This window comes from Equus quagga, chromosome 16 (genome assembly GCF_021613505.1).
Source record: "Equus quagga isolate Etosha38 chromosome 16, UCLA_HA_Equagga_1.0, whole genome shotgun sequence".
NCBI classification, from domain to species: domain Eukaryota; kingdom Metazoa; phylum Chordata; class Mammalia; order Perissodactyla; family Equidae; genus Equus; species Equus quagga.
This window is the reverse complement of record NC_060282.1, coordinates 10190763-10215202: the sequence shown is the minus strand read 5'-3', so window position 1 is coordinate 10215202 and position 24440 is coordinate 10190763. Positions and strand designations below refer to the sequence as shown.

The following is a 24440-nucleotide window of genomic DNA, read 5'->3' as shown; positions in this document are numbered from 1 at the left end:
ACAGGGCAATCTTGTGACTATTGTGGGGGGGACATTTCAATCATATGTGAAACATCCTTTTTGGGGGTATATAACCACTCTGTACACCTCACTTCTTTGGTGCCCTTTCTTCCTTCGGGAAGAAAAGCCCCGGGCCATGGTCCTCAGATTTTAGCTCAGAATAAACTCTCCCAAATTTTCATTTATAGATTGGTTATGGATTATTTTCGTCGACAAGGGGAATCACTTTAATGACAGCCCATGGAATCTAAGAGGAAGACAGGACAGAGGATGAGAGACAGTGAAAAGATGTTAGAATCAATAGAATTTGATCCCAGTAGTGCTCGAAAATTGTTGGAGGTGAAGAGGTAGTGAGCTGGAAAGACAGTGCTGGTTGAGAGTGGAATGTTCAAAATTGAAATCATGAGGAAGGTATAGACAAGGTCCAGGATTTGATTGTGAAGGTGTGTGACTGATTTCAGGTGGAAGACAAGATTAGAAGCACAGAGGAGATAAAAAAAAAAGTGAGCAGTCAGACAAGAAGCACATGAAAGATGCCCCACATCTTTAGTGAGCAGGAAAATGTAAATCCAAATTACAGCAGATACACTTCACACCCATTAGGGCAATGTCTGTCAAGAAAATGAAATGTCTGTGACAATAAAAAAGACATTACCTGTCTGTCAACAACAAACACAGACATTACCACGTGTTGGTGTGGGCGTGGGGAAACCAGAACCCTCATGTGCTGTTGGTGGGAGTACAAAATGGTGAAGCTAGTTTGGAAAACAATTTGGAAGTTCTTAAAATATTAAACATAACTTTACCATATGACCTAGCAATTCCATTCAGAGGTGTCTACCTGGGAGAAATTAAGACATATGTCTCCACAAAGAGTTGTATGTGAATTTCATAGCAGCACTGTTCATACTGGCCAAAGAGTGGAAACAACCCAAATGTCCACCCATCGGTGAATGGAGAAACAAAATATACTATATCCATATAACGGAATATTATTCTACCATAAAAAGAAATGAAGTAGTGATTCATGTTACCACACAGATGAACCTTGAAAATATTATGCTAAGTGAAAGAGTGCAGACACAGAAGGCCACATATCGTATGATTCCATTTATAGGAAATGTCTAAAAAAGGCAAATCTATAGAGACAGAAAGTGGATTAGGGGTTTCCTGGAACTGAGGTCTTGGAACGAAAAGTGACTGCAAATAGGCAGGGGGGATATTTTGGGGGTGATAAAAATGTTTTAAAGTTGAACTGTGGTGATGGTTGCACAACTCTAAACCCACTAAAAATCACTATGTTGTACACTTGACACAAGTGAATTTTGTAGGATGTAAATTATAACTCAACAAAGATGTTTAAAAAAAAATTCGAAAAAGAAAAGAAGGAAAGACACCAAGTGGCCAGAGTATGAGAGAGGATTTCCATGTGTACATTGAAATCGCCAAGAAGAATGACAGCTGTGACAGGAGAGAGGGACGACAAGGAGGTGCTGAGGTCTTCGAGGAATGATGGGCTGGCAGTTGACTGCACCAAGAAAGGGCAGCAGATGATACAGTGTGATGGTGTGAGCCCCAAAACTAGAGGTTTTGGGGGAGGAGCGTGGGGCAAAGATGCAGAAGGAGCCATGAGAAGCAAGGAGGACACCTAGCCCACTTCCAGGGTCAATGATATACAGAGTCTGGGAGAAAAGGCTGAAAGCACGTGCTTGTAATTTGTAATCAATCATCACAACAGCCCAGTGAGGTAGGCAGGGACGTGCAAGGGGAAAATAGCCTGGACTTGAAGCAACACCGGACCCTAGTCTTGGTTCCTCCAGGGGTTAACAAATGACCTCAGGCAAGCAACTTACCTTCTTGGACCCTCAACTATAAAAAGAGAATAATAATCACTACCAACCTTGCAGGGGGGTTCTGAGGGTGAAACAAGAGTGCTTACAAACCATCTCAGATTTTATAATAGACCACGGGAAGCTTTTAAACTCTAGTACTCTCCATTTTGCTCGTGAGAAACCTGAACTTGAGAGAGGTTAGGTGATTTGGCCAAAGTGACACAGCACTTAAGAACACAGGGGTTCTGATTCCTCCCATCCTCCATGCTTCCTTTTGCAAAGCCGCCTCGCAGGAACAACTCTCTTCTAGGGTTTCTATGTTGACTCTGAGGCGGAAGTAACAGATGAGCATTCCATTCCCTTCAGTACCGTGCAATAATCAAATCAGAGAATTTCTAAAGCTCAGTTTGAATGAGCCTGGCATAAAGAGGCATCTCGGAAATTCTAGGCACTGTCATTTTTTCCATCACAACCCGTGGACCTCCTGCTCTCCTTCTCTACACCAGCCACACCATATTCCCTGCCAGTTCTCCAGTGGGTCACGCCCAGCCATCTGCTCATTAAATAATTATTTACTGAGTACTTTCTATGCCAGGCACTCATCTGTGTACTTGGGATTCAGTGAATTCCTGGCCTTCTTGGAGCTTCGGTCCTGGTTAAGAAAAGAGGGCAGAGCAGAGGAAAACAAAAACCAAAGCAAGCAAACAAAAAACCACAGACCACAAATGAACAAGAAAGATCAGTTCAGAAAATGAGACAGTTAAGTGACCTGGGGCGGTGGGGGTGGATGGGGAGGATGTCCCTAGAGTGATTGGGAAGGGCTCTCCACAGAGGAGGCATTTGCATGATGAGGGGAAGCTGACCTTGAGAAGTTCAGGGAGAAGAGTGTTTCTGCCAGAGTCCAGCAGGTGCAAAGGCCCTGCGGTGGAGATGAGCTTGGTGTGTTGTAGGAACGGAAAGGACAGCAGTGTTGTGGTCTCAGCATAGTAGGCAGGAGGAAAGGTAATGTGGGATGGAGTCTTTTCAACAGGAAAGTGAAATGATCTGCTGTACCTTTTAGAAAGATTACTGTGGCTGCTCAATGTAGATTGGACTGTAGCCTGTAAGAGTAGAAAGAGGGGAGAGCAGGCAGGAACATTTCTCTGCCCTAGATAAGTTGCTCCTTTTTTCTTAAATGTCTTCTCCCATTTTCTTCACCTTCCAAACTCATACTCCTTCTTCAAGAGTGTTTCAGAACTATTCACAATAGCCAAAACCAAGCCATCCATCAGTGAATGAATGGATGAACAAATGTGGTATATCCATACAAGGGAATATTATTCAGCCATAAAAAGGAATGAAGCACTGACACATGCTACAATGTAGATAAACCTTGAAAACATGATGCTAAGTGATAGAAACCACATCTTGTATGACTCCATTTATATGAACTGTCCAGAATAGGTAAATCTGTGGAGACGGAAAGTAGACTAGAGGTTGCCAGGGGCTGGGGGAGGGGCATAGGGACTGACTGCTTAATGAGTACTGGTTTCCTCTTGGGGTGATGAAAATGTTTTGGAACTTGGTAGAGATGGTGTTTGCACAAGACTGTGACTGCGCTAAATGCCACTGAGTTGGACACTTTAAAATGGTTACTATTACGTGAATTTGACTTCAATTAAAAATTTTTTTTTAAAAAACATACATTGGATATTTTTTTCTTTTTTCTAGCAGGAAAGATAAACATGTTCTGACTAACTTCAATTAAAAAGAAGGATCTATTGGAAAGACACCGAGGTTCCTTGGAGACTCCAGGAAAGAACTGGGCACCCGGGCTGAGAGGGAGCCACTGCGGTTGAGCGCAGCCCTCACTCCAGGCTTGCTTGCATCTTTCCTCTAATCGCCTCTGTCCCTGGGAGACAGAGAATCTGATTGGCCAAACAGTGCCCATGCCTCCATGTTCCCCAGGATTTGGGGTCTGGCTTTGAGATCAGCAGCCGCACAAAATCCTATGGATTGAGGGAGGGGTAATGGAAAGATGTGCTGTGGGAACCAGAAGAGAGGAAAAGGGACACTGGCAGAACAAGACAACAGATGTCCATGATGAACACCCCGCAGCTCACACATCTTTTCAACAGCTTCTGTCCGCTCAGTATTTCCTGAGCATCTTCCCAGCCGGCACTGGCTAGGCACTGGGGACAGAGATGGTGTCTGCCCTCCTGGAGCTTGTAGTCGTGAGGAAAGATGGACACCAGACCTACGGCAGGGGGCTGGGTGCTGTGTAGGGGAGCACAGAAGATGCCTGGGGAGCTTCTCTGTCTGTCCCTCCATGACCCAGGCAGAGGTGGGAGCGTAATGATCCTCTTTAGGGCTCCAGAGCTACCTGAGTCCCTTCCACCTTATTGCTCATCACATGATGTCACTGCCTCTTTGTCTACCTCGCTCATTAGACTGTGAGCCCTGAGCTGCATGGAGTGCAGAACCAACACTAGGCCTAAAAGCTGGAAAAAACAGGAGAGGGAGGGAGAGGAGGGAGGGAGGGAGGGAGGGAGGAAGGAAGAGGTAGGGGAGAGGAGACACTGATACTCTGGGTACACTAGGTTTTAACATATGTCCTGCTTCCATTTGGATAAAGAGTCTTTAAGACCGACTTTTGTCGTGTGGCCATCTTGACCACCACATTGCGGGTGGGGGAGCGAGATGACTTTCTTGCAGGGTGACAGCTGATGGCACTGCCCTTACAATAAATCATAGCAGGGGGCTGGTCCTGTCATCTGCTGGAGGCCTCTGCTTCCAGCAGGGCAATGACCACAAGATTGACCCCAGATGGTGGCTGCTTCCACAGCCAAAGTCCTTCTCTCTAGGTGGCCTCTTTTCCTATCTCATCGACCTTGCAACCAAGACAGTTTTCTTGGATAAACACCAAGGTGTCGGCAGTGGCTGTCTTTGAGTGGAGAGATTATAGGTAACTTTTTCTCTTTGGCTTATTTGAATTTTCTCCTTGACACTTAAACAAAATGATGGTGGGCTCTGTGGTGCAATGGACATCACATTGGACTTCTAAATAAAATGATGGCAAATCGCTTTCAAAATAAGGAAAATGAAATTAGTCCTTTTTAAAGTGAATCCTTTCTCATGCTGGTATAGAAGCTCGCTTTCTCTTATTTGTCCTAGGAACATGAAGTGATACTACCCTCTAGGCTGTAGAGCCACCGACATGAACTTATGCCTGTTTAATAGACGAAGTTAGAAGATGCTGAGCGATAGGTCCGGTATCACAAGGCTGTGAAAGACAGCAGCCAAGTCAAACCTACCTGTCTGACTTCAAAACCCGTGTCGTCCTTACATCCCTCTGCCTTGTGTTAAATATTGGAAGAACTATTTATTCAGCTAGATTGACACACCCTCAACCAAGCCCCACTGCTCATCTCTTCCTTCTACCATCTCACCTGCTAACTGAGAAATTCACGTGGTTCCAGAAGGCAGAGCAAATTACTGCTAATCTTACTACCACTGGTAATAATGTCAGCGCCCACTTTGGGAGAGCTTACTGTGCATCGAGCACCGTGTTAAGCTTTAAGTACTTTTCCTACATGGACTCGTCTAAGTCTCAGAAAAATGCTAAGAATTAAGTCATATTTTTATTCCACTTTATAGATGAGGAAATTACGCCTTAGGAAGGTAAAATACCTTGTCCAAAGTGACAGAGCAGTTAAGCAGCTGGGTCAGAGCCCAGCCCAGGTCTAGTGTGACTCCAGAGCAGGAATATCCCACTGGACTGTGTGCTGGTGTTCAAAGGATGTGATTCAGTAGGAGAAGAGATGAGGAAATGGGGCAAGTGGAAGGCTCTGGAATGTGGTCCTTGATTTTTCCGTTCACTAAAAAAAAAAGTTTAAAAAAGGAGAAAAAATGGAGCTGCTGGCACTGAGCGTCAGCTGCCTCCCCCACAGCAGATCACTTGCAGCCCGAAATTGAGTTTCACCCACACAAAAGTATGCTGTCTCAATTTGGGTTGGGGTGGAGGGTGGGTCACCTTCTCTCTCTGCAGTGCAAATGCAAAATGATTTTTTGCATTGAAAAATCAAAGTCCTGGTGCACCAGCCTTTGTCTTCCAACCCCCACTGCATTTCATTTTCTTTGTTTTTATTTCCTTTAAGGCTACGAAAATTTTTGCAAAGTGGTTGCCAGCTTTTTGCATCCACCAGTTAAATTGCCCCCCACCAGCAAGGTCCCCAGCCTGGCTCTCTAGCAGGTGTAGCTTGCAGCTGTGGCAGATTTTGCCCAGCATGGGACAGATGGAGGGGTTGCAGTCCTCACAGTGGGGTAGATTTTTTTAAAATACATGATCAGACCTTCATCAAGGCCTGGTAGGGAAATGTGGCATTGATGCAGCGTATGCCAAGTTAGCAGGTGTCTGCTCGGCTGTATTGTATGAGCAATAGTGGGATTCCTTTTCTGGGGGAGGGGAGGTGGTTGGCATCCCCAGCAGCTCAGGCAGATCATTTTGCATCCGAGTTGTTTTGAAGTAACTACAGTAGATTTTCCTTGAAGAAGCATTGTGGGGAAAACAGCACAGGAGCGTTAATGAACTGGGATGGAAGCCTGGCTTCGCTGATTATGAGTTGTGTGACAGCACAAGTCACACATTTTTTTGAGATTTGCCTTTCTCATCTTCAAAATGAGGGTGTGGCAGAGTCTGCTAGAGCTCCCCAAAGATCCACATGCCTCCCTACATTTCCTAGTCCCCATAGGTAGGCAGGGTCATGTGACTAACCCTCCCTCCTGACATGTAGGTGTCACTCACTCCCCAGCCTGAGGCAGCTAAGCAGGCAAGCCGGAGCCCATGTATGGCCTATGACGGGGCTACAAGATGTAGGAAGGCTGCCTGGCCCACGTCAGGCATTACATGGGTTTGCCTGTTGTGGCAGCTAAGACAAGAAGTAACCTTGGCAACACTATGGTGAGGATTATAGACGAGGTAGCTAAAGCATTGGGCACAAAGCAGGGGCTCCATCAAAGTGGCCGCGCTTCCCATGAGCTGGCTACAGCTATAGAAGCCTCTACAAGCAGCGGTCCTAAAGTGGACCAGGAGTGTTAGGTGCTTTCTCTCTTATACAGCATCTCATTCATGTCAAACCTCTGAGGAACTAGATTTGAGAAGCTTGAGATACAAGAAAAAGAGTGAGGGTCGTAGTTGTTCCTGAAAGATGGCTCTTTTTCATTTAATCTCTTGCCTCATGGAAAACTTCTTCCTGAGTTAGTAGTTCCGGAGAGAGCAACTCAGTGCCCCTCTCCTCTAACCCTTCTCAGCAGCTATCGATAGTGGGGAGAGCGAGGGCTGTGGGGTCACACAGGCCTGAGCGTGAAACCTACATCTCCTACTTACTTCTGTGTCCTTGAGAAAGTTATCAAACCTCTCTAAGGGCATTTATAAAGTGGTGATTATAATACCTGCTACATTAGTCAGTGTAGGGGAGGAAGACATTTCCTCTACCCGCTCTGGGTCCTTCTGGCCAGAGAACTAGTTAAATTCACATGAGACAGAATAACACGAGAAAATTAAACAAAGCTTTATAACATGTATACATGGGAGAGGCTCAGGCAACCTGAGCAACTCACCAAAATGGCTGAAGCCACCACCTTAAATATCATCTTCAGGGGCTGACCCCATGGCCTAGTGGTTAAGTTCGCTCGCTCTGCTGCAGGTAGCCCAGTGTTTCATTGGTTTGAATCCTGGGCGCGGACATGACACTGCTCATCAAACCACGCTGAGGCAGCGTCCCACATGCCACAACTAGAAGGACCCACAATGAAGAATATACAACTATGTACTGGGGGGCTTTGGGGAGAAAAAGGAAAAAAATTTAAAAATCTAAAAAACAAAAAATCATCTTCAGCTAAAGACAAAGAAGGATGTTGGGGGTCGGGGTAGGGGGAGTCGATCATGGGAGATTACCACACAAGTACAGTAAACAAGAGTCAGGCTATTATGCAGACTTGAGTCCTTGCCTTCCACATTGATGAGAGTTTCTAGAGATAAGTTCATGCCCCCTTCCTGGTACAGAGAGGGAGACACCTTTACAGATGGAGATTTCCTTTACAATGTAAATGTCTCTTAACAAAGGGTAAGTAAATTCTACTTTTCAGAGTTTCTTTCCTGTCTGCAGTTTTTGAAAGTAACCAGCCCAAAATAATCCTCATGCCAAAGAGACGTATCTTGGGGTGGCAAATTCCAGTCCCCCACATCAGGGTTCTCCAGAGAAACAGAACCAACAGGATACATGATATATATAAATATGTTTGATATGATATTTATAGATATAACTATAAACATATATATTTATAGATATATCAGTATCTCTATCTGTATCTACTACCTATCTGTGTCTATCTATTTATCTATCTATCTATCTATCTATCTATCTACCTATCAAGAGAAAGATGTCAAGCAATTGGCTTTTGTGATTGTGGGGCTTGCAAGCCCAAAATCCATAGGGCAAGCTGGCAGACTGGACATTCAAGTAAGAGTTGATGTTGAAGTCTTGAGTCCACAGGCTGGAAACTCTGGCAGAATGTGTACATGGCAGAATTCTGGAGGCAGAATTCCTTCTTCCTGGGGAAATGTCAGTCTTTGCATTTAAAGCTTTCAACTGATTGGACGAGGGCCAGCCACATTGTGGAGGGTAATCTGCTTTGCTTAAAGTCAACTGATTGAAATATTAATCACATCTAAAAAATATCTTCACAGCAACATGTAGACTAGTATTTGACCAAACAACTGAGCACCATAGTCTAGCCAGGTTGACACATAAGATTAACCATCACACCTGCACAGAGGGGTTGTTATGAAGTTGAAGAGAACGTGTAATGTGAAATTGCCAGGGGTGCACGGTAAGCTCACCAATGATTGTATTTCCTACTACTGTCTGCTTTTACCAGTGTGATCGCATTTTCTGTTTTCTTCTCCCCTCTCCCTGTTTGAGATACCTTGCTTCTCCTTTCATGCCTTACTCCTTTCTGCTCTTAAGACAACAGCACAATACCACGATTCCATTATCCCAGAGGAAGAATTAATTGAAATTACTGAAAACTCTGAATTTGTCCATGATTTAGAAAAAATGTGTTTCTTTTTGCTCTTAAGTGTATATGATGATACTTGTAATTACACACTTAACTGGTTCTTTGTCTGCTATGATGTCTACTTCTTAAAGGTAGGATTATATTTCCTTCATTTTAATAAAATTCTTGGTTCCTAGCAAGTGTTGGGTAATTATCAAGTTATTAATAATTGCAATGATTGACTTCATGGAAGGATGAATGAGCTAAACATATATATATAAATTATTTGTACTTCCCAGAGCAACAAGATAGTATCTCTAGTAAAGGTTTTTAGAAGACCTGCATAATTAATAAGTCAAAGAGTGAGGTTCAGTTCAGCAAATATTGAATCTCTACCATGGATTGGGTATGTCTTTTGTGTAAGTAGGTGAATGGGGGTCCTTCCACCAGCAGAGAGAATAGGCTGCACATGTCCCTCCAAGGTGAGCTGTTTCCCCATCAGACCAGGTGCTGTGACATTTGTGCACTGAAGATCCAGGCAATCGTAGTGAGGATCAAAAGCACCCCTATGCATTTCAAGGTGACCAATGTTTTGTGGAAACCCCACAGTTCCATTTGGCTAGTGGATCTTTCCCACCAGGGTTTGACAAAGTGACTTGAGACAGCTAGAGAAATCGGCACAGGATCAAACTCCAGCCTCTTCAGGAAGGCAGGGGAGCTGGAGCTGAAGATGAAACCAGCTGGTATTCAGCTAAAGCTTTAGAACAGCCCCTGGCGCACAAACCAACAGTTACCCAGTAGTTTTTCCCTGGGCTTCACCCCCAGCAGCAAAACCTCCAGCATGACCACGTTTGACACTCTGGACAACACTTGGTTAGAAATTGTAGGTATTCAGTAGTAATGGAAGTGGAGGCTGTGAAGACCTGGAACGGTCTGGGTCTTCTTTAAGATGACCACATCATCTTAACACTCAGTCAACCACTACTTTTGAAGACCTACTCAGTATTTAGCCCTGTGTAAAGTTTGGGGGCACAAGGTGATTGCCATTTAGGGGAACAAACAAGAGTTACAGTCTCTTAGAAGTGGTGTAAAGGAGGTGTGGACAAAGGGCAGCAGGAGCAGAGGAAAGGTTCTCCCTAAACCAACCTGGGCAACTCAAGGAAAGCTTCACATGTAGGGGTGAGAGTTGAGAGGACTCTAGAAGGATGAGGTGTTTCCAAGAAGGACAGGCAGAGAAGGGCAATCCTGGCAAGAGAACAGTCTGTGCAGACAGGAGGAGCGGGAGAGCATGGCACAGCTAAGGAACTGCAAGTGGCTCAATATGACAGGAAAATACAGTGCACAGAGAGTGCTACAGATGCGACTGGATAGTAGGCATCAGGCACGTGGGCAGTATTGCAGAGGATGCGTGGGTGAGGAAGGGAACACAACACAGGGCAAGGAGATCTGAAAAGCATGGAGGGCTTTCAGACTACCAGACTAGCTATCAGACTAGCATGGGGGAGAGATGATGAGCTGAGAGAGGGCAACAGAACTGGGGACAAAGAGAGGTCCTGGGCTCTTCGTTACAAGGGACAGAAAACTGAACCCAAACAAGAATGTCCTGGCTCGCGTAAAGAATACTCCAGGGGAAATTCTAATTTCAGATGCACCATGAACAGGTCTCAAACAGAGACACTGGGAGCCAGTCTTTCTCTGTCTCTCCTCAGCTCGGCCTTATGCTGGTCCATTCTCAGAAGGGATTTCTCCTCGTAACCAGGAAAGGCTCCAGCTTATATCCTTCCAGGTTCAAATCCAACAACAAAGGAAAGTCCAGTTCCTTAATATCTGAATCAAAGTTCTGGGATAAAGTCTCATAGGTTCCAATAGGTCTAATTCGGGTCATATACCTATCCCTGAACCAGTCACTATGGGATACACCGACTGGCGAAGACAACATCACATACTTCAACCATAGAACATGTAACGGAATCAACTTCGCCCGAAAGATTTGGACTGAAATCGGAAAAAGCTTACATCTTCAAGAGAAATTGGAGATTTGTTGAAAATAGGGTAAATAAAGGCTGGACTGACAAAGCAACAGCATATGTTCACTAAAAATCCCTAAGCAAAGGTTACAGATTTAATGACATGAGTGACAATACGTGTAGAGAAAAACATACAGTTTTAAGAATACAACTTGTGGTTAAATCTCACCTCTATCATATGTTTGTAAGGGTTAAACTGTAAGGTCTCCATGGTAGGCAGTACCAAGAGATATCTGAGATGTCGACCTCCTAATCTCTGGAACCTCTGAATGCATTACCATTGTAGCAAAGGAACTTGGTAGATGTGGTTAAGTGAAGGATCTTGAAATGGGGAGATTATCCTGGGTTATCTAGGTGGGCCCTATATAGTCACAAAAATTCTTATAAGAAGGAGACAAGGTGACTAATGTCAGAAAAGGAGATGTGACTTCGGAAGCAGAGGTTGGAGTGATATGCTTTGAAGATGAAGGAAGGAACTACCAGCCAAGGAATGTAGGCAGCCTCTAGAATCTGGAAGAGGCAAGGACATAATTTTCTCTGGAGCCTCCAGAAGGAGCACAGCCTGCCGACATCTTAATTTTAGCTTCGTAAGACTCATTTTGGGACATCTGAACTCTACAACCATAAGATAATACATTTGTGTTGGTTTAAGCCATTAAGACTGCGGTCATTTGTTACAGCAGTGATAGAAAATTTATACAATGGGAGAGGAAAGTCCTTGTACACAATAAGGTAGGACATACTTGTAAACAATTGTTATTTCAGCATCTTACTTTGAAAAGGCATCTTACTTTGAAAGGCATTATCATTTAGATCAAGTGACCTTGTATAAAAATGTGTGCTACGCAGAGCCACAGGAAACATAAGCAATTCTCAAACCATGCTTTCCTGCTAGAGCATCAAAATGAAAGGCTCACTATGCAATTAGCTCTCCATTAAATTCCTCTTCAAAGCGTTCCATGCGTGTGGCGGGAAGACCACCTTCTTCTCATCGTTTTGCCTACTTATTAAAAAGACAAATGTATGGAACACAGCCAAGATCTACTAAATCACTGTGCAAATCTATCTCAGGTGTGATTGTGGGAGGCTGAGCAGTGGTCCCTAAAGACTGCCGGATACTAATCGCGAGAACCTGTGAATGCTACCTTAGGCAACAAAAGGGACTTTGCAGGTATGATTAGGTTAAGGGTCTTGTGATGGGGAGATTATCCTGGATTAGTGGAGTGGGCCTTAAACGTAATCACAGTGTCCTCTTAAGAGGGAGGCAGAGGGAGATTTTACTGCAGAAGAGGAGAAGGCGATATGATGATGGAAGCAAGAGACTGAAGTCCTCGGCTTTGCAGTTGGAGGCAGGGACCACATGCGGAGGAATACAGGCAGCCACTAGAAGCTGAAAAAGGTAAGGAAACAATTCTCCCCTGAAGCCTCCAGAAGGAAAACAGTGCTGCCAACACTTTGATTTTAGATTTCTGATGTCCAGAAATGTAAAACAATAAATTTGGTTTGTTTTAAGCCACCGGTTTGCAGTAATTTGCTACGGCAGCTCCAGGAAACTAACACAGTGTTCAACGAATGACATTCCTCCACGATTGCTCTTACTTTCTATATTTAATTTGCTCATGACTCTATTTATTTATTTGCATAATATTCTTTTTCAACCAAAAAATGCACTAAATATGGCGCCGGCCCCGTGGCCGAGTGGTTAAGTTCGCGAGCTCCACTGCGGCAGCTCAGGGTTGGGATCCTGGGCACGGACATGGCACTGCTCATCAGGCGACGTTGAGGCAGCGTCCCATAAGCCACAACTAGAAGGACCTGCAACTAAGATATACAACTATGTACCAGGGGGGATTTGGGGAGATAAAGCAGAAAAAAAAAAAAAAAAAGATTGGCCACAGTTGTTAGCTCAGGTGCCGATCTTTAAGAAAAAAAAAATGCACTAAATACAAATGACATAAAAAGTGATATTTTGACATTGCCGTTTGAAGGAAAGACAATTTTCTCCATGAAAGTTTCTAGACAGAGAATATCACATAGAAAAAAGTTGAATTCAAGCCATCTTTCCATTGGGAACATATACCAAGCAAGACAGATAGACAGGGAGCATCTTCTACAACCCTCCAGTTGGTTGTGCAACCACATCATTTTTATGTGTTTCGAGGCATTCTGGTGTTTTCCCTTTATTTTGCCCTTAAGGGATTTTTTCTGTGTTACATCTTTATTTTAGCTGCCATTTAAGTGAAAGTTAATCGTGAGCCCCAAGAAGGTTGAAAACTTGGTAAAGAAAATGGTTCAAAAGAAGAATGTATGTTCAAAAGAATGGCTCTCTCTTGCCCACTTTCCATCAACCATCATCTGTTGTCACCACCTCCTATTGAGCCACTCGTTTGGGGAGCATGGTGAACTTTTTTTTACATTATATTTTACGTACAGACTGCATTTAGTTACTTTCAAGTTGGTATTGGTTATATAAACTTGCTTTCATGTTCAATTAAAGCGGTTCAGCAAAGGATAGGGGTATGTGGGCGGACCCAGGAGCCTGCATTGTTATAAACTCTGCATAGAATTCTCTAATGAAAATTAATGTTTGAGAACCACCGCCTTAGGGAATAATAGGGGAACATTTACCCAGGGCTTTGCTCTTGATCACATTTCCCAGTCCTTTCCTCTACAACTGCCAGTGTTTGCAAAGGAAAGGCAAATTAATATTATTTTCATGAGCTTATTACAATTATGAGGGCAAAACAGACTTTTTAAAAAAAAATCACATAACCGAATTAAAATGTTTTTTTTTCTCAATTGTCCAGTTGCTCACTTCCTTCCAATAATGCGGTTGATTCCTAGTCAACTCCAAGCCAGACCATTTAGGAATATTCAGATTGAAGACAATCCTCAGAGGCTCTCCTAAATGGTTGTCAAATTTTGGCAAACCTAGATCAGAGAAAGGAGAAAAGAAATGCCTAATTCATCCACATACACAGGAAATGCAGTATCTAATCGCTGCACACACACACACACACACACAAAACTAGCTTGAATAATCATAACTAGGAAAGTGGGGCCTCAACTTAGAGTAACTTTTCTTTCCAGCACTTTCTCTGAAAGGCTACAGAGTTTTTTGCCCCAAATCCCAGTTGGGTACTTAGTGAACTACCATTTCATAGTGGTTTATCTCCCTATCTGTACCACTTCCTTTAGAACACAAATCTCCGTAGGATAACAAGTGGGTTTTCCCCATATTTCTACTCTTTAAAGTTTATTCACTCATTCACCAACTATACAAACATACCTGCATGTAAAAGTACAGAGAATTGGTATTACGCATTTTGTTACTATGAAGTCATAAGTGTGCAAAATGTACACTGCTGATGCTAACACATTATTGGCAACACGGGACACTTATGATGACCTTTATTTGAAAGGGACACTTGGGCCAGTGGTGAACAGTATAGACTGTCCTTGTGCTCACAGGCTTTAAATTTAAAAGAAGGTGGTTGAATACGTATTGCATCGTCATGTGAAAAGGGCTGTGACTTGAGGATTATAAAGTGCTGAGGAATAGGCACCCAGTCTAATTGAACCATGCACAGTGCAGAACTGACATGGGAGGGCTGCCCCATTATTGCGTTTCAACTGAATTCAGTGCTTGCCTTCCACTCCCTTAGGTTCTATCCTTGATTGTTGGAGGAGACTTATGAGTCATTCTTGACTCTTGATATTAATAACCATGTCTTTGACTTATTAGCTTCTGGATATGTTTATATATGAGGGAGAAGATTGCAAAATCTTTAATACATAAGCACAGAGCTCTTGGCTATAAAGGAAGTATTTTAAGAAATGGTGCAACAAATACATTTAATTTAACGAATATTCATGGCATATCTACTATTTTCGAGGCATTGAGATGGATACAAAAAAGAAGTCCATAGTCCTTGTTTTCACAGTTCTTAAATGCAAGAGTGTGTGGATGTGAGGCTGGATGTGCAGGAAACAGGAACAAATGGAAAGGAAGGAGAGAAGAACAAGTTAAAGTGTGTATACAAATAATCAAAGGAGAATATTATTCCATATGAGGCTGCAGAGGAGAGTGTGCAGGATAGAAATATCATCCTGGTCCTGATCTAATTCATTTTAGGAGAGAACAAACAAGGAGCTCAGAACAGTGGAGGTGGGGGGGGGGGGTGCCCTGAGAGCAAGACCTGACATAACCCCTGCAGTCAGATATTGGCATTCCAGAAAGCCTTCTTGCCCATACCCCCCACCCCTCCCAGTCTGGCAAAACTTCCCTCCTAGTGGTCCCATAGCTTTTGTGCTAACTCTCTACTTGCACCTACCATATTAAAATGCAACTTCACCTTATTCTTGTGTCTCTTCTTATGCCTTATTCTTGTTATTATTGTGTGTCTCTACAGACTGAAATCCCGAGGCCTTGGCATTGCACCCCTGGCAGCCAGCGACGGTGTCTGACCCTTGGTGGAGACTCTATAAATGTCTGCTGCATGGCACTGGGCATCCAGTGCAGCACAGATCACATCATACGTTCTCAATAAAGATTTGGTAGGTTAAGTGATGTTGCTTTAGAAATTGAGGTACCTCAATTGAAAAAAAAAATCAAAGGCTAAAGTTTTTACAAACCATCTTTAAAAGATTCTCACAGCTAATGTGCAAGAATTACCTGGAAAGGCTGTTAGAAATGAAGACTCCTCAGAAATTTAGATTCAGAAGATCTGGAATTGGGGGATAAGCTCCCCAGTTGATTCTAGAGCAGACGTCCCCATGCCACACTTTGAGAAACTCTGCCCTCATTACAAAGCTTCCTAAGAATGTTACCTGCCTTTCTCATTAATGGTACCTGTTCATCTTAAAACCCTAAAGGAAGGGATTTATACAATTCGCACCAACTGACAAATAATAATAATGTTTTCATTTCTAAAAGTTTGGTTACCAAATGGCTCTTTGGGTGAAAATCTTTTGTTCAGACATTATCAGTTAGCCCAGCTCTGACTAGTGTGATATCTCAGTGAATAAAGCTGAGCACATGTGCAAACCCATAGTTAACATAGGGTGAGGTACACTTCTAAGTCCCTGCACAGACCTAGAGAAGGACCTGCAGCTAGAGGGAAAGAAGTGGGTATCTTAGAACAGCTTTGAAAAGATGTCATTTTACGAGGACTAAAGAATAGGGCTTTCTTGGGGTTGACCCGGTGGTGTAGTGGTTAAGTTTGCGCACTCTGCTTCAGTGGCCCAGGGTTCACTGGTTTGGGTGCAGACCTAGCACAGCTCAGTAAGCCATGCTGTGGCGGCAACCCACATATAAAATGGAGGAAGACTGGCACAGATGTTAGCTCAGGGCCAATCTTCTTCACAAAAAAAAAAAACCAAAAAAAAACAAAGAATAGGGATTTCTTGGGTGACCTCAGGACCCAATTTTTCAACTATCAGGTTAAACAAAACTTAGCTATGTCCATGCCCACCCCCAGAAACCTGGAATGCCGGGCAATTCAGAGAAGCATCACTCAATGTGTCAGCAAATCAATATTGGCTTGGAGTCCTAAACAAAATAAATCTTCCCTAAGCCCCACTGTGATTTCGGAATTCACACAAAGATTTCATAAATAAAACAACGCGGTGTGAAGAGCAAAGGCCGGTAAACTGATCTGAATTGTAGACCTCGGGCTCCAAGCCGTGGGAGTTGGCCTCTGGCAGCCATATTGAAGTGAAGGTAATTAACACAATCCATCTTGCAATGAGATGGCGCTTTGCAGGCTGTTTGAAATTCCGTGAGCGTCTCACCCAGACCCCAGTAACTCTTTGAAATATGCTGAACCATGGCAGTCAGCACACAGGGGGATCGTTACGTGAGTGAGACACGGCAGAGAAATGACAGTTTGTAACTGAGACCACTTCATGGGCAGTTTGCCAGCTTTTTGGGAAATTATAAGATAAAGGTCTCGATATGAGGGCTTTCTAAAGTGCACTGCTATGAATCTATAAAAGCCCTTTAAACATTGTTTAAAAATTTTAAATTTATGTTCTTTCCTAAGTCCTGCTGCCTTAAAAATTAATTCTATTTTAATGTAAGGATTTAGGAGATAGGATGATAAGACTGTGAGGTTTTAACAGGAACAGAATGTATTCTTCAGGGCAAGCGGATCAGGACCTTTCCTGGATGTAGTCATTGCCATCTATTACTCAGCAGAAAACATTCTCGGATATCAGATTAGGCTCATCTTTGCTCAGATGATGATAACACTTACCGAGCACAAGCGGTGGCTTTGAAATAGCTGGTCAGGCGGAGAAACAATGATTTGACAACATCTTGGGCGAGAAAGAGAAAACATTTAAACGTGACCAAAATTGGAATGAAATACAGGAAACGGAGCAGTAATTTGGGAAACAGTTACTCACAAGTAATAGTTATCATCAAAGGGCATGTGAAGACACTGGCTAATAGTCCTCCCAGAAACCATCTGAAACAAGAAGATTGCTCAAGTTTAGCAAACAAATTACGCATTTCTGTGAGATGTACTTTTAGACGTTCTATAGACTTACAATTTAAAGATTTACTGTAAAACTACAGTAATAAAAATAGCGTGGTCTTGGCAAAAGGATAGACATATAGATCAACGGAAGAGAATTGAGAGCCCAGAGATAGACCCACACCGATAGACTTAACCGATTTTTAACAGCGGTGCAAAAACAATTCGATGGAGAAATGATAGTCTTTTCAACAAATGGTCTTGAAACAATTGTATCTCCACATGTAAAAGAAGGCACCTCCACACATATGTCACAGCTTAATCAAAATCTAACTCAAAATGAGACACAGAGTGAAATGTAAACCACGAACGTGTCCTTCCAGAAAAACAGAGGAGAAAGTCTGTGTGCCCACTGCGTCACAACTGCCAAAAAAGTGTGTTAAAATTTTAGGGGTTTGCCAGTCATGATGGGTGATTGCTTCACTGGGTGGATTTTTTTTTTTTAAAAAAGGATAATGTCTTTATTGTTTTTATCGTCAAACTATGAATCACTGAAAGAAATTTCAAGTAAGTACAAAAGAGGAAGGAAAATATCATCCAAAAAGTCCCACCAGCCTAAAGCAGCTATTCTCAAAATCTGATGAATATCCTTCCAGACATCTCCTCATATGCATTCTTAAAACTTTTCCTGAATTGAGATTTAACAAATGTACAGTAAAGCGTGTAAAATGCACATCTGGTTTTTTACCCAAACCCCTGTAACCACTACCCAAATGAAAATATAGAATATTTCCAGCACTCTATAAGATTCCCTTTGTTGTCCCTTCCCACTTTTCCCCCCCAGAATTACCCACTATTTTTACATCTATAATAACTGACTAGTTTTGTCTTTCTTGAATTTTGTATGTATGTGCAGTCGTACAGAATCTTGTGTCTGTCGTCTTTCACTTACATAATTTCTAGGAGATTCAGCCATGCTGTTACCAATATCAATAATTCTTTGCTTAACCAATTTTTCACTCAACTTTTTTATTTTACAATAACTTTAAATATAGAGAGAGGTTGCAAGAAATGGTACAGAGGGTTCTCATATACCCCTCATCCAGCATCCCCCATTATTAGCATCTTACGATACTGTGGTATATTTGCCATCATTAAGGAACCAACACTGGTGGATCACTATGACCTCAACTCCACACTTCATTTGGACTTCACAGTTTTTCCCTAATTTATCTGTGCTCCAGGATCCCGTCCAGGATGCCATGTGACATTTGGTCATGTCCCTTTAGGTTCATCTGGGCTGTGACAATTTCTCAGACTCTCCTGGGTTTTTGACCTTGGCAGTTTTGAGGAGTGCTGGTCAGACAATGTGTCGAGGGTCCCTCAGTTTGGGTTTTTCTCATGATTAGACTGGGGTTTGGAAGACCATAGAGGAGAAGTGGCATTCTCACCACATCGTATCAAGGGTACATGCTCTTGACATAACTTACCCCTGTTGATATTAACCTTGATCATCGGCCAGTTTTCTCGCCCGTAAAGTTACATTTTTTCCCTCTTTCCATTCACCACTTTTTGGAAGCAGGTTTCTGAATGCAGCTCACATTCAAGGGATGGGGAGTTAAGCTCCCTTTCTTAAGCGGGGAGTTTCTACAGAAATTAACCTAACAGGAACATTTCACTAATGGTCTTGTGAAATAAAGGGAAGCTTTCCATGGTCAGCTAAGTTTGGGAAACGCTAAGTTAAACAAAGCCAGCCAAGTTTCCTCACTGCATTATTTCATGGGGCCTTTATTATGCTAACGTACATTATGATCCTCCAACTTGGGATTTATAATGTAGAATTTTGAAGATTTATTTTTAACCACAGTACCTCCCCTCCTTTTTGTTCTTTTGGTCCCATTGTGATCTCAAAATATTTCTCAAACCTCATAATTATCTGGGAAGTTTGTTTTAAAATACTGATTCTCACTAGATCGAAATTAGCATCTCTGGGGGTTGGAAGCAGGACTTCGTACTTAAAAACACAACTCCACCAAGGGAGGCGAGATATCTGGCCCTCTGGAGGGTCAATGAATATCGATGAGCCCCTGGCACTCCGCATACAGAAGTGAAGGAGATGCACAATGTGTCTCAGGGAGCTCACATTCTTGTAGGGAGAGATAGATCATTAACATTTAAACAAGTGAACATATAATAGGTCAGGTGGTGATGAGAGAGTGGCATGCTATTTATACATGGTTGTCAGGGAAGGGATCTCTGATGATGGGACATTTGAACAGATTCCAGAAAGAAGTAAGGGCACATGTGATGACGCTTTGGAGAACACTGTACTAGACAGAATAAACAGCTAGTGCAAAGACCCTGAGGAATGTGTGCACTTAGCAAGAAGGGACTTGATCACTGCCCTGGAGATTTGGGTGAGAAAAGAATAGGAAGGGCATGCTGGGCAGAGGGTAGAACAGAACGTGCCTATGATCAGGCAAGAGCATTATATGCTCTAAGATGCTGAGAGGGCTTCCCTGGAAGAGACACTTTATGTTAGGATATAAAAATGTAATGGGAAAGATGGAGTCCCAGTGGGGGCCATTGAACTCCAGGCAGGGGTTCTTAGACTATATCTGTACCAGGAAGCTGCTGAGGATTTGAACAAAGGATGAGACATGGTAAAATCCAATTTCTAGCAAGATCTACTGACTTTTGTGTGCCTCATGTGATGACGGGAAGAGAGAGGTGATAGATAAAGGGACACTTATCATGGACAGACAAATGAACAAATCTTAGCCACAGAGGCACCTAAAATGCTTTGTGGAAGAAGGCAAGGAAATCACGAATCAATTACAGCTTCATTCATTATGAAACAGCACCACATGAAAATAAAATCTGAATTACCTTGTACACGCAGAAATGATTAAGCATGCAACAAGCAGAATCACTTGAAAGGAAACCTCTTGCAACAAACTGGCTTCTAACAGGAAAAGTAAAAATCAATAAATTAGAAATCATCGCTGATTAAAGAATCTTGGAACAACAAATTCACACTAAAACTTCTCTTCTACACCCCCTCCCCCAAATTTTCAGATGTATGTCAACTCAAGCAATTCGTCATAAGTGACAAGATAAAATTGTCAAATGTACCGGACCATCCATTAGAAAATTTCTACAAATAATTAGCTTTTTCTATCATTAAAAAATAAATTAAAACATAGACAGTTTTGGGCTTCCTTTTACTTTAATGTTGGGGAAAGGCTTTGTAGAATTTATGCTAATGTCAGAAATCTAACTCTGATGATGATGATAATAATGATGATGCCTAAAATTTGTAAAGTGTCTTCTAATTCACAAATGGCTTTCACACATCAGTTCAGTTAATCAACACAACAACCTTGTGAGGTAGAAACCATTATCATGGTTCTGCGGATGAGAAGACCAAGACTGAGAGAAACTATGAAATTTGTCCAAGGTCACATAGTTACGAGGTGCCGGAGCCAAGATTTAAAACGCGCATCTAGCCAGAACATAACGTTTTGCCTGAAATGGGGCAGGGAAAAAAAATTGCAACTTTGCATACTGGGCGTCTCGAGAGAACCCTTTGGCCCTGGAAAACTCTTTGCTATCAGTAAAATATCATAGTTCTATTGAGCTACCATGGAAAAGACGGCAAATCCTCCAGCAGTTATAAACGTAAGACTTAAACCAACTGTGACCCTGAGTGTCACCCCAGTCAGCTAAAAGAAATCAGAGCTGGTTTAAGGATTACCCCGTAAAGATTTAAAGGAAAGTATAAATAGACCTCAACTTCATTTTTGCCAAATGCTTCAAAAGCTCAATTTTGCAACAGTAGTTTAAAACTTGGAATGACTTTGTGCTATGAATGTATTTATTTTTGCTATTTAGGGTATGAATGAAGATTGATTCAGCTAACAAGACCTACTTAGTCCAGAATGTGGGAGGAATACTGAAGATTGGCAACACAAAATATAGCAGTCATCAATGTCATCACTGCAGTGTACAGTATTTCATGTATACTGTGAATTAAAGAAGTTCTTGTGGGTTCAATTGAACACTCAACCATCCTTCTAAAGTGTGTTTCTATTCTTAGCCTTCTCCAGTTTCATGTGGAATTTGGAAAACATTTTTTCACAGAAACAAGTCTCGTTTGACAAGCTGCAAAGATCACTAGACTTGAATACTGAAGGATGACTGGGTTCAATTCAAGTTCTACAAAGATGAGTTGTGTGATTTTGGACAAGGTGTTCATCAATTCATTCCATCAGTAGCCATTTACTTAGTACCTATTTGGGTTCGCTCAAGTGTAACCTCTTTCAGGAAGCCTCCCCTGATTGCTTCACCGCCCTGTTGGCCCTTAGCTGCTCCCTCTCTGGACTCCCATTATACCTCATGCATGTCTCCATCAGCAATCTTTTCACACCGAGTTAAAATTGCTGTTTTATTTCCTGGTATTTCTCCACTAGACTGCAGGCTCACGGAGAATAGTCAGCATCTATTTGCTGATCCTTGGTGGCACTGCTCCTATTTTCCTTGGGAAAACCACCTCTCCCCTTCTCTTTGTGCCTGGTTCAGGTGGACAGACTGACTTCCCTCCCAGCATTGGATCCACTCCAAGCCATCTGGAGCCTCACACACTTATTCACAAAGTGATTGTTTTTGTCATGTAAATGGGACCCTTCCAGAACCACTGAAACTGGGCCTCTTGTCATAACTCCTAAAGGCTATAATCTCTTTCTGTTGGACTGGAAACTGGGAAGTCGTAGGCACAGAGCCATCGAGAACCACCGTGGAGTAACACCCTTTTAAAGAGTAAAGCTGACACGGAACAGAAGAGGCAACAAAAGTAGAGGTGGACAGAAATCTGAAATCTATGCCTGGGATGTTCATGAATATGAACTAAGACATTTTGTTACTGATGAATCCATTTTGAGTTGGGTTTCCATCCGCTGGAACTGAAAATGCCTGACTGATAAGACGATGAGCATGCCTATATCCTTAGCACGTAGAACGTCACCTGGAACAGACTGAACACTCAAAACCTACGGGCGAAGTAGACAGAATAGAATCAGAGGGAGATCTTGTTCACCCTGGGCTTCATAGCCACGCAAAGAAGAGGGAAATAGTTCCAAAAGGGTTATATACAGAGTGCTAGGGAATCATGGGAATGTAAAGTGCTACCTTCACCAGCCAGAAGGGGGCAGAGAAGGCCCCACAGAGGTGGTCTTGTTTGATCTGGACCTTGAAGAAGGAGTCAGGGTCTTCCAGGCATAGCTGGTAGGTAACACATTCCAGACACAGCAAAGAAAATGCACAAAGTCTCACTTGACCTGTCTAGACTCAAGCATTATTATCTGTAAAATGGAGACAACATCTTAACTGGAGCACCCCAGTCATGGAGCATCTGCCCTGTGCCAGGCACTACATGGGCAGTGTGGAACCCACAGTTGACTAAGACCTAGGGCCCAGCCTCCAGAAGCTGCTAGCCTGGTGGGCGAGATGCAGAAGTAAACATGCAACATGCAGTGCAGGAAATGAGAGAGGGGAACCCTGGGAGCTAGAGGAGCACAAAGAAGGGTCACTTAACACCACCTCCCCAGAAACACAGGCTGGGGTCCCTGCAGGAGGTGGCTGTGGAGGCTTAGTAGGTGTTGGTCACCTGGAAGCTGTCTCAACAATGAAAGCTGCTTTCTCTGTCATCCTGTCACCTGGAAATGGAACTGAAAAACCCTTTAGCATTGACCTAACAGCGGCACCGGAAACAACATGGAGTGGGGCCTATTGGTCTCTGGGAGGAGAAGAAGCCCTGGTCAGTGAAGTGAATAGTCATCATCTTGCAAAGACAAATAAAGAGAAGATATTAGTTTTCCATTTAACCTCAATCTTATGTAATCATAACCTTACGTTTTTTGAGTATTTAGCAGACATGACATATGGTGCTAAGTGCTCTTCATGAATAATTTTGGTCATTGCAAGGTAGGTACTATGATTATCTCCATTTACAGATGAAAATGTTAAGGTTTCGAGAGCTCGGTAAAATGCTTCTGAGTTCCAGCCAACAAGTGGGAGCTGGGCTTTGAGCCTTAACAAGCTGATGGCAGAGGCTTGATGCCACACTGTGCGCATCATGACTAATCTGATGTAAGCAAACTAGAGATTAGGGCATGTGCTTATTGATCTTATTTCAGATTTACTCCTGATGGGAAACACCAATACCCTTGTATCTTTTGACCTTTCCTTTCCAAGAGCATAATATTAAAGGATGTTTCTTTCTTCTTTTCTTTCTTTTTTTTTTCCTTCATATAGAACATATCACATACAGAGGTAGGTATGAAGAGTAAAATCACAGACGCTTGTGTGCACTACCCAGATTTAGTAAAGCTTAACATTTTGTCAAATGTCTTCAGAGTTTAAAAAAATAAATAAAACACTGAAAATCCAGTCCTTCTGATGCCTCTAAGGTGACACCCCAAAGGCAGTCACCTCCTCTGCGAATGCGTCTCATGGGTGCTGGGAGCACCCCTGTCCTCCCCTCCTCGCTCAGGTTGATACCAGTTCTTGAGGGTACGTTAGTCATCTCTGAGTCATGTTTGGGCCTGGAGAGGAAGAATTCCTCGGGTGTGGCGAAGATTTAAAACAAACAAACAAACCAAACTCACTTGAATGATTCAAAACGTTCCCTTGGAGATGTTCAGAAGCCACCAACTGGGACTGAAGGGACAAGTTGTGGGAGTTTTCTCTGGGAGTCTGAGATGTGACGTGGCCGGAAGAGGATGCTTTCACAGATTCTGCATTCGGCTTCTCTGACGCCCAGTCATCAATCAGAGAACAGTCCAAATCACCTCCTGGAAAAGCAAAAGCGTTCAGTGTGTGTGTGTGTGTGTGAGTGTGCAAGCACGCACATGTGTTGAGTGACTCTCAATGCATGGCAGCTAATGATCATACCAATAGTAACACTATTGGAGTAGGATGGGAGATGGGTCTCTAGATTAGACCGCATGTCAATTTGTCCTCAACCTCGAAGGTTGAAGAGGAAAAGGATCTTCAGTGCAGATGGG

General features: G+C 42.8%; 1 protein-coding gene across 3 annotated transcripts in view; it reads right to left on the bottom strand.

Annotated features, from left to right (window-relative positions):
- TMEM71 (transmembrane protein 71) overlaps positions 1-24440 on the bottom strand; it is a 47913-nt gene that overhangs the window by 3844 nt on the left and 19629 nt on the right. For 2 of the 3 annotated variants that reach the window (XM_046641646.1, XM_046641647.1), the window contains exons 6-10: positions 24042-24227; positions 20266-20341; positions 17306-17367; positions 17155-17215; positions 13671-13828 (exon numbers count right to left, since the gene is read on the bottom strand). In XM_046641646.1, coding sequence (XP_046497602.1) covers positions 13813-13828; positions 17155-17215; positions 17306-17367; positions 20266-20341; positions 24042-24227 — 401 coding nt within the window. In that variant the 3' untranslated portion in view covers positions 13671-13812. Of the gene's footprint in view, positions 1-13670; positions 13829-17154; positions 17216-17305; positions 17368-20265; positions 20342-24041; positions 24228-24440 lie in introns of those variants that run through there. The other variant, XR_006885537.1, reaches the window with a different exon arrangement.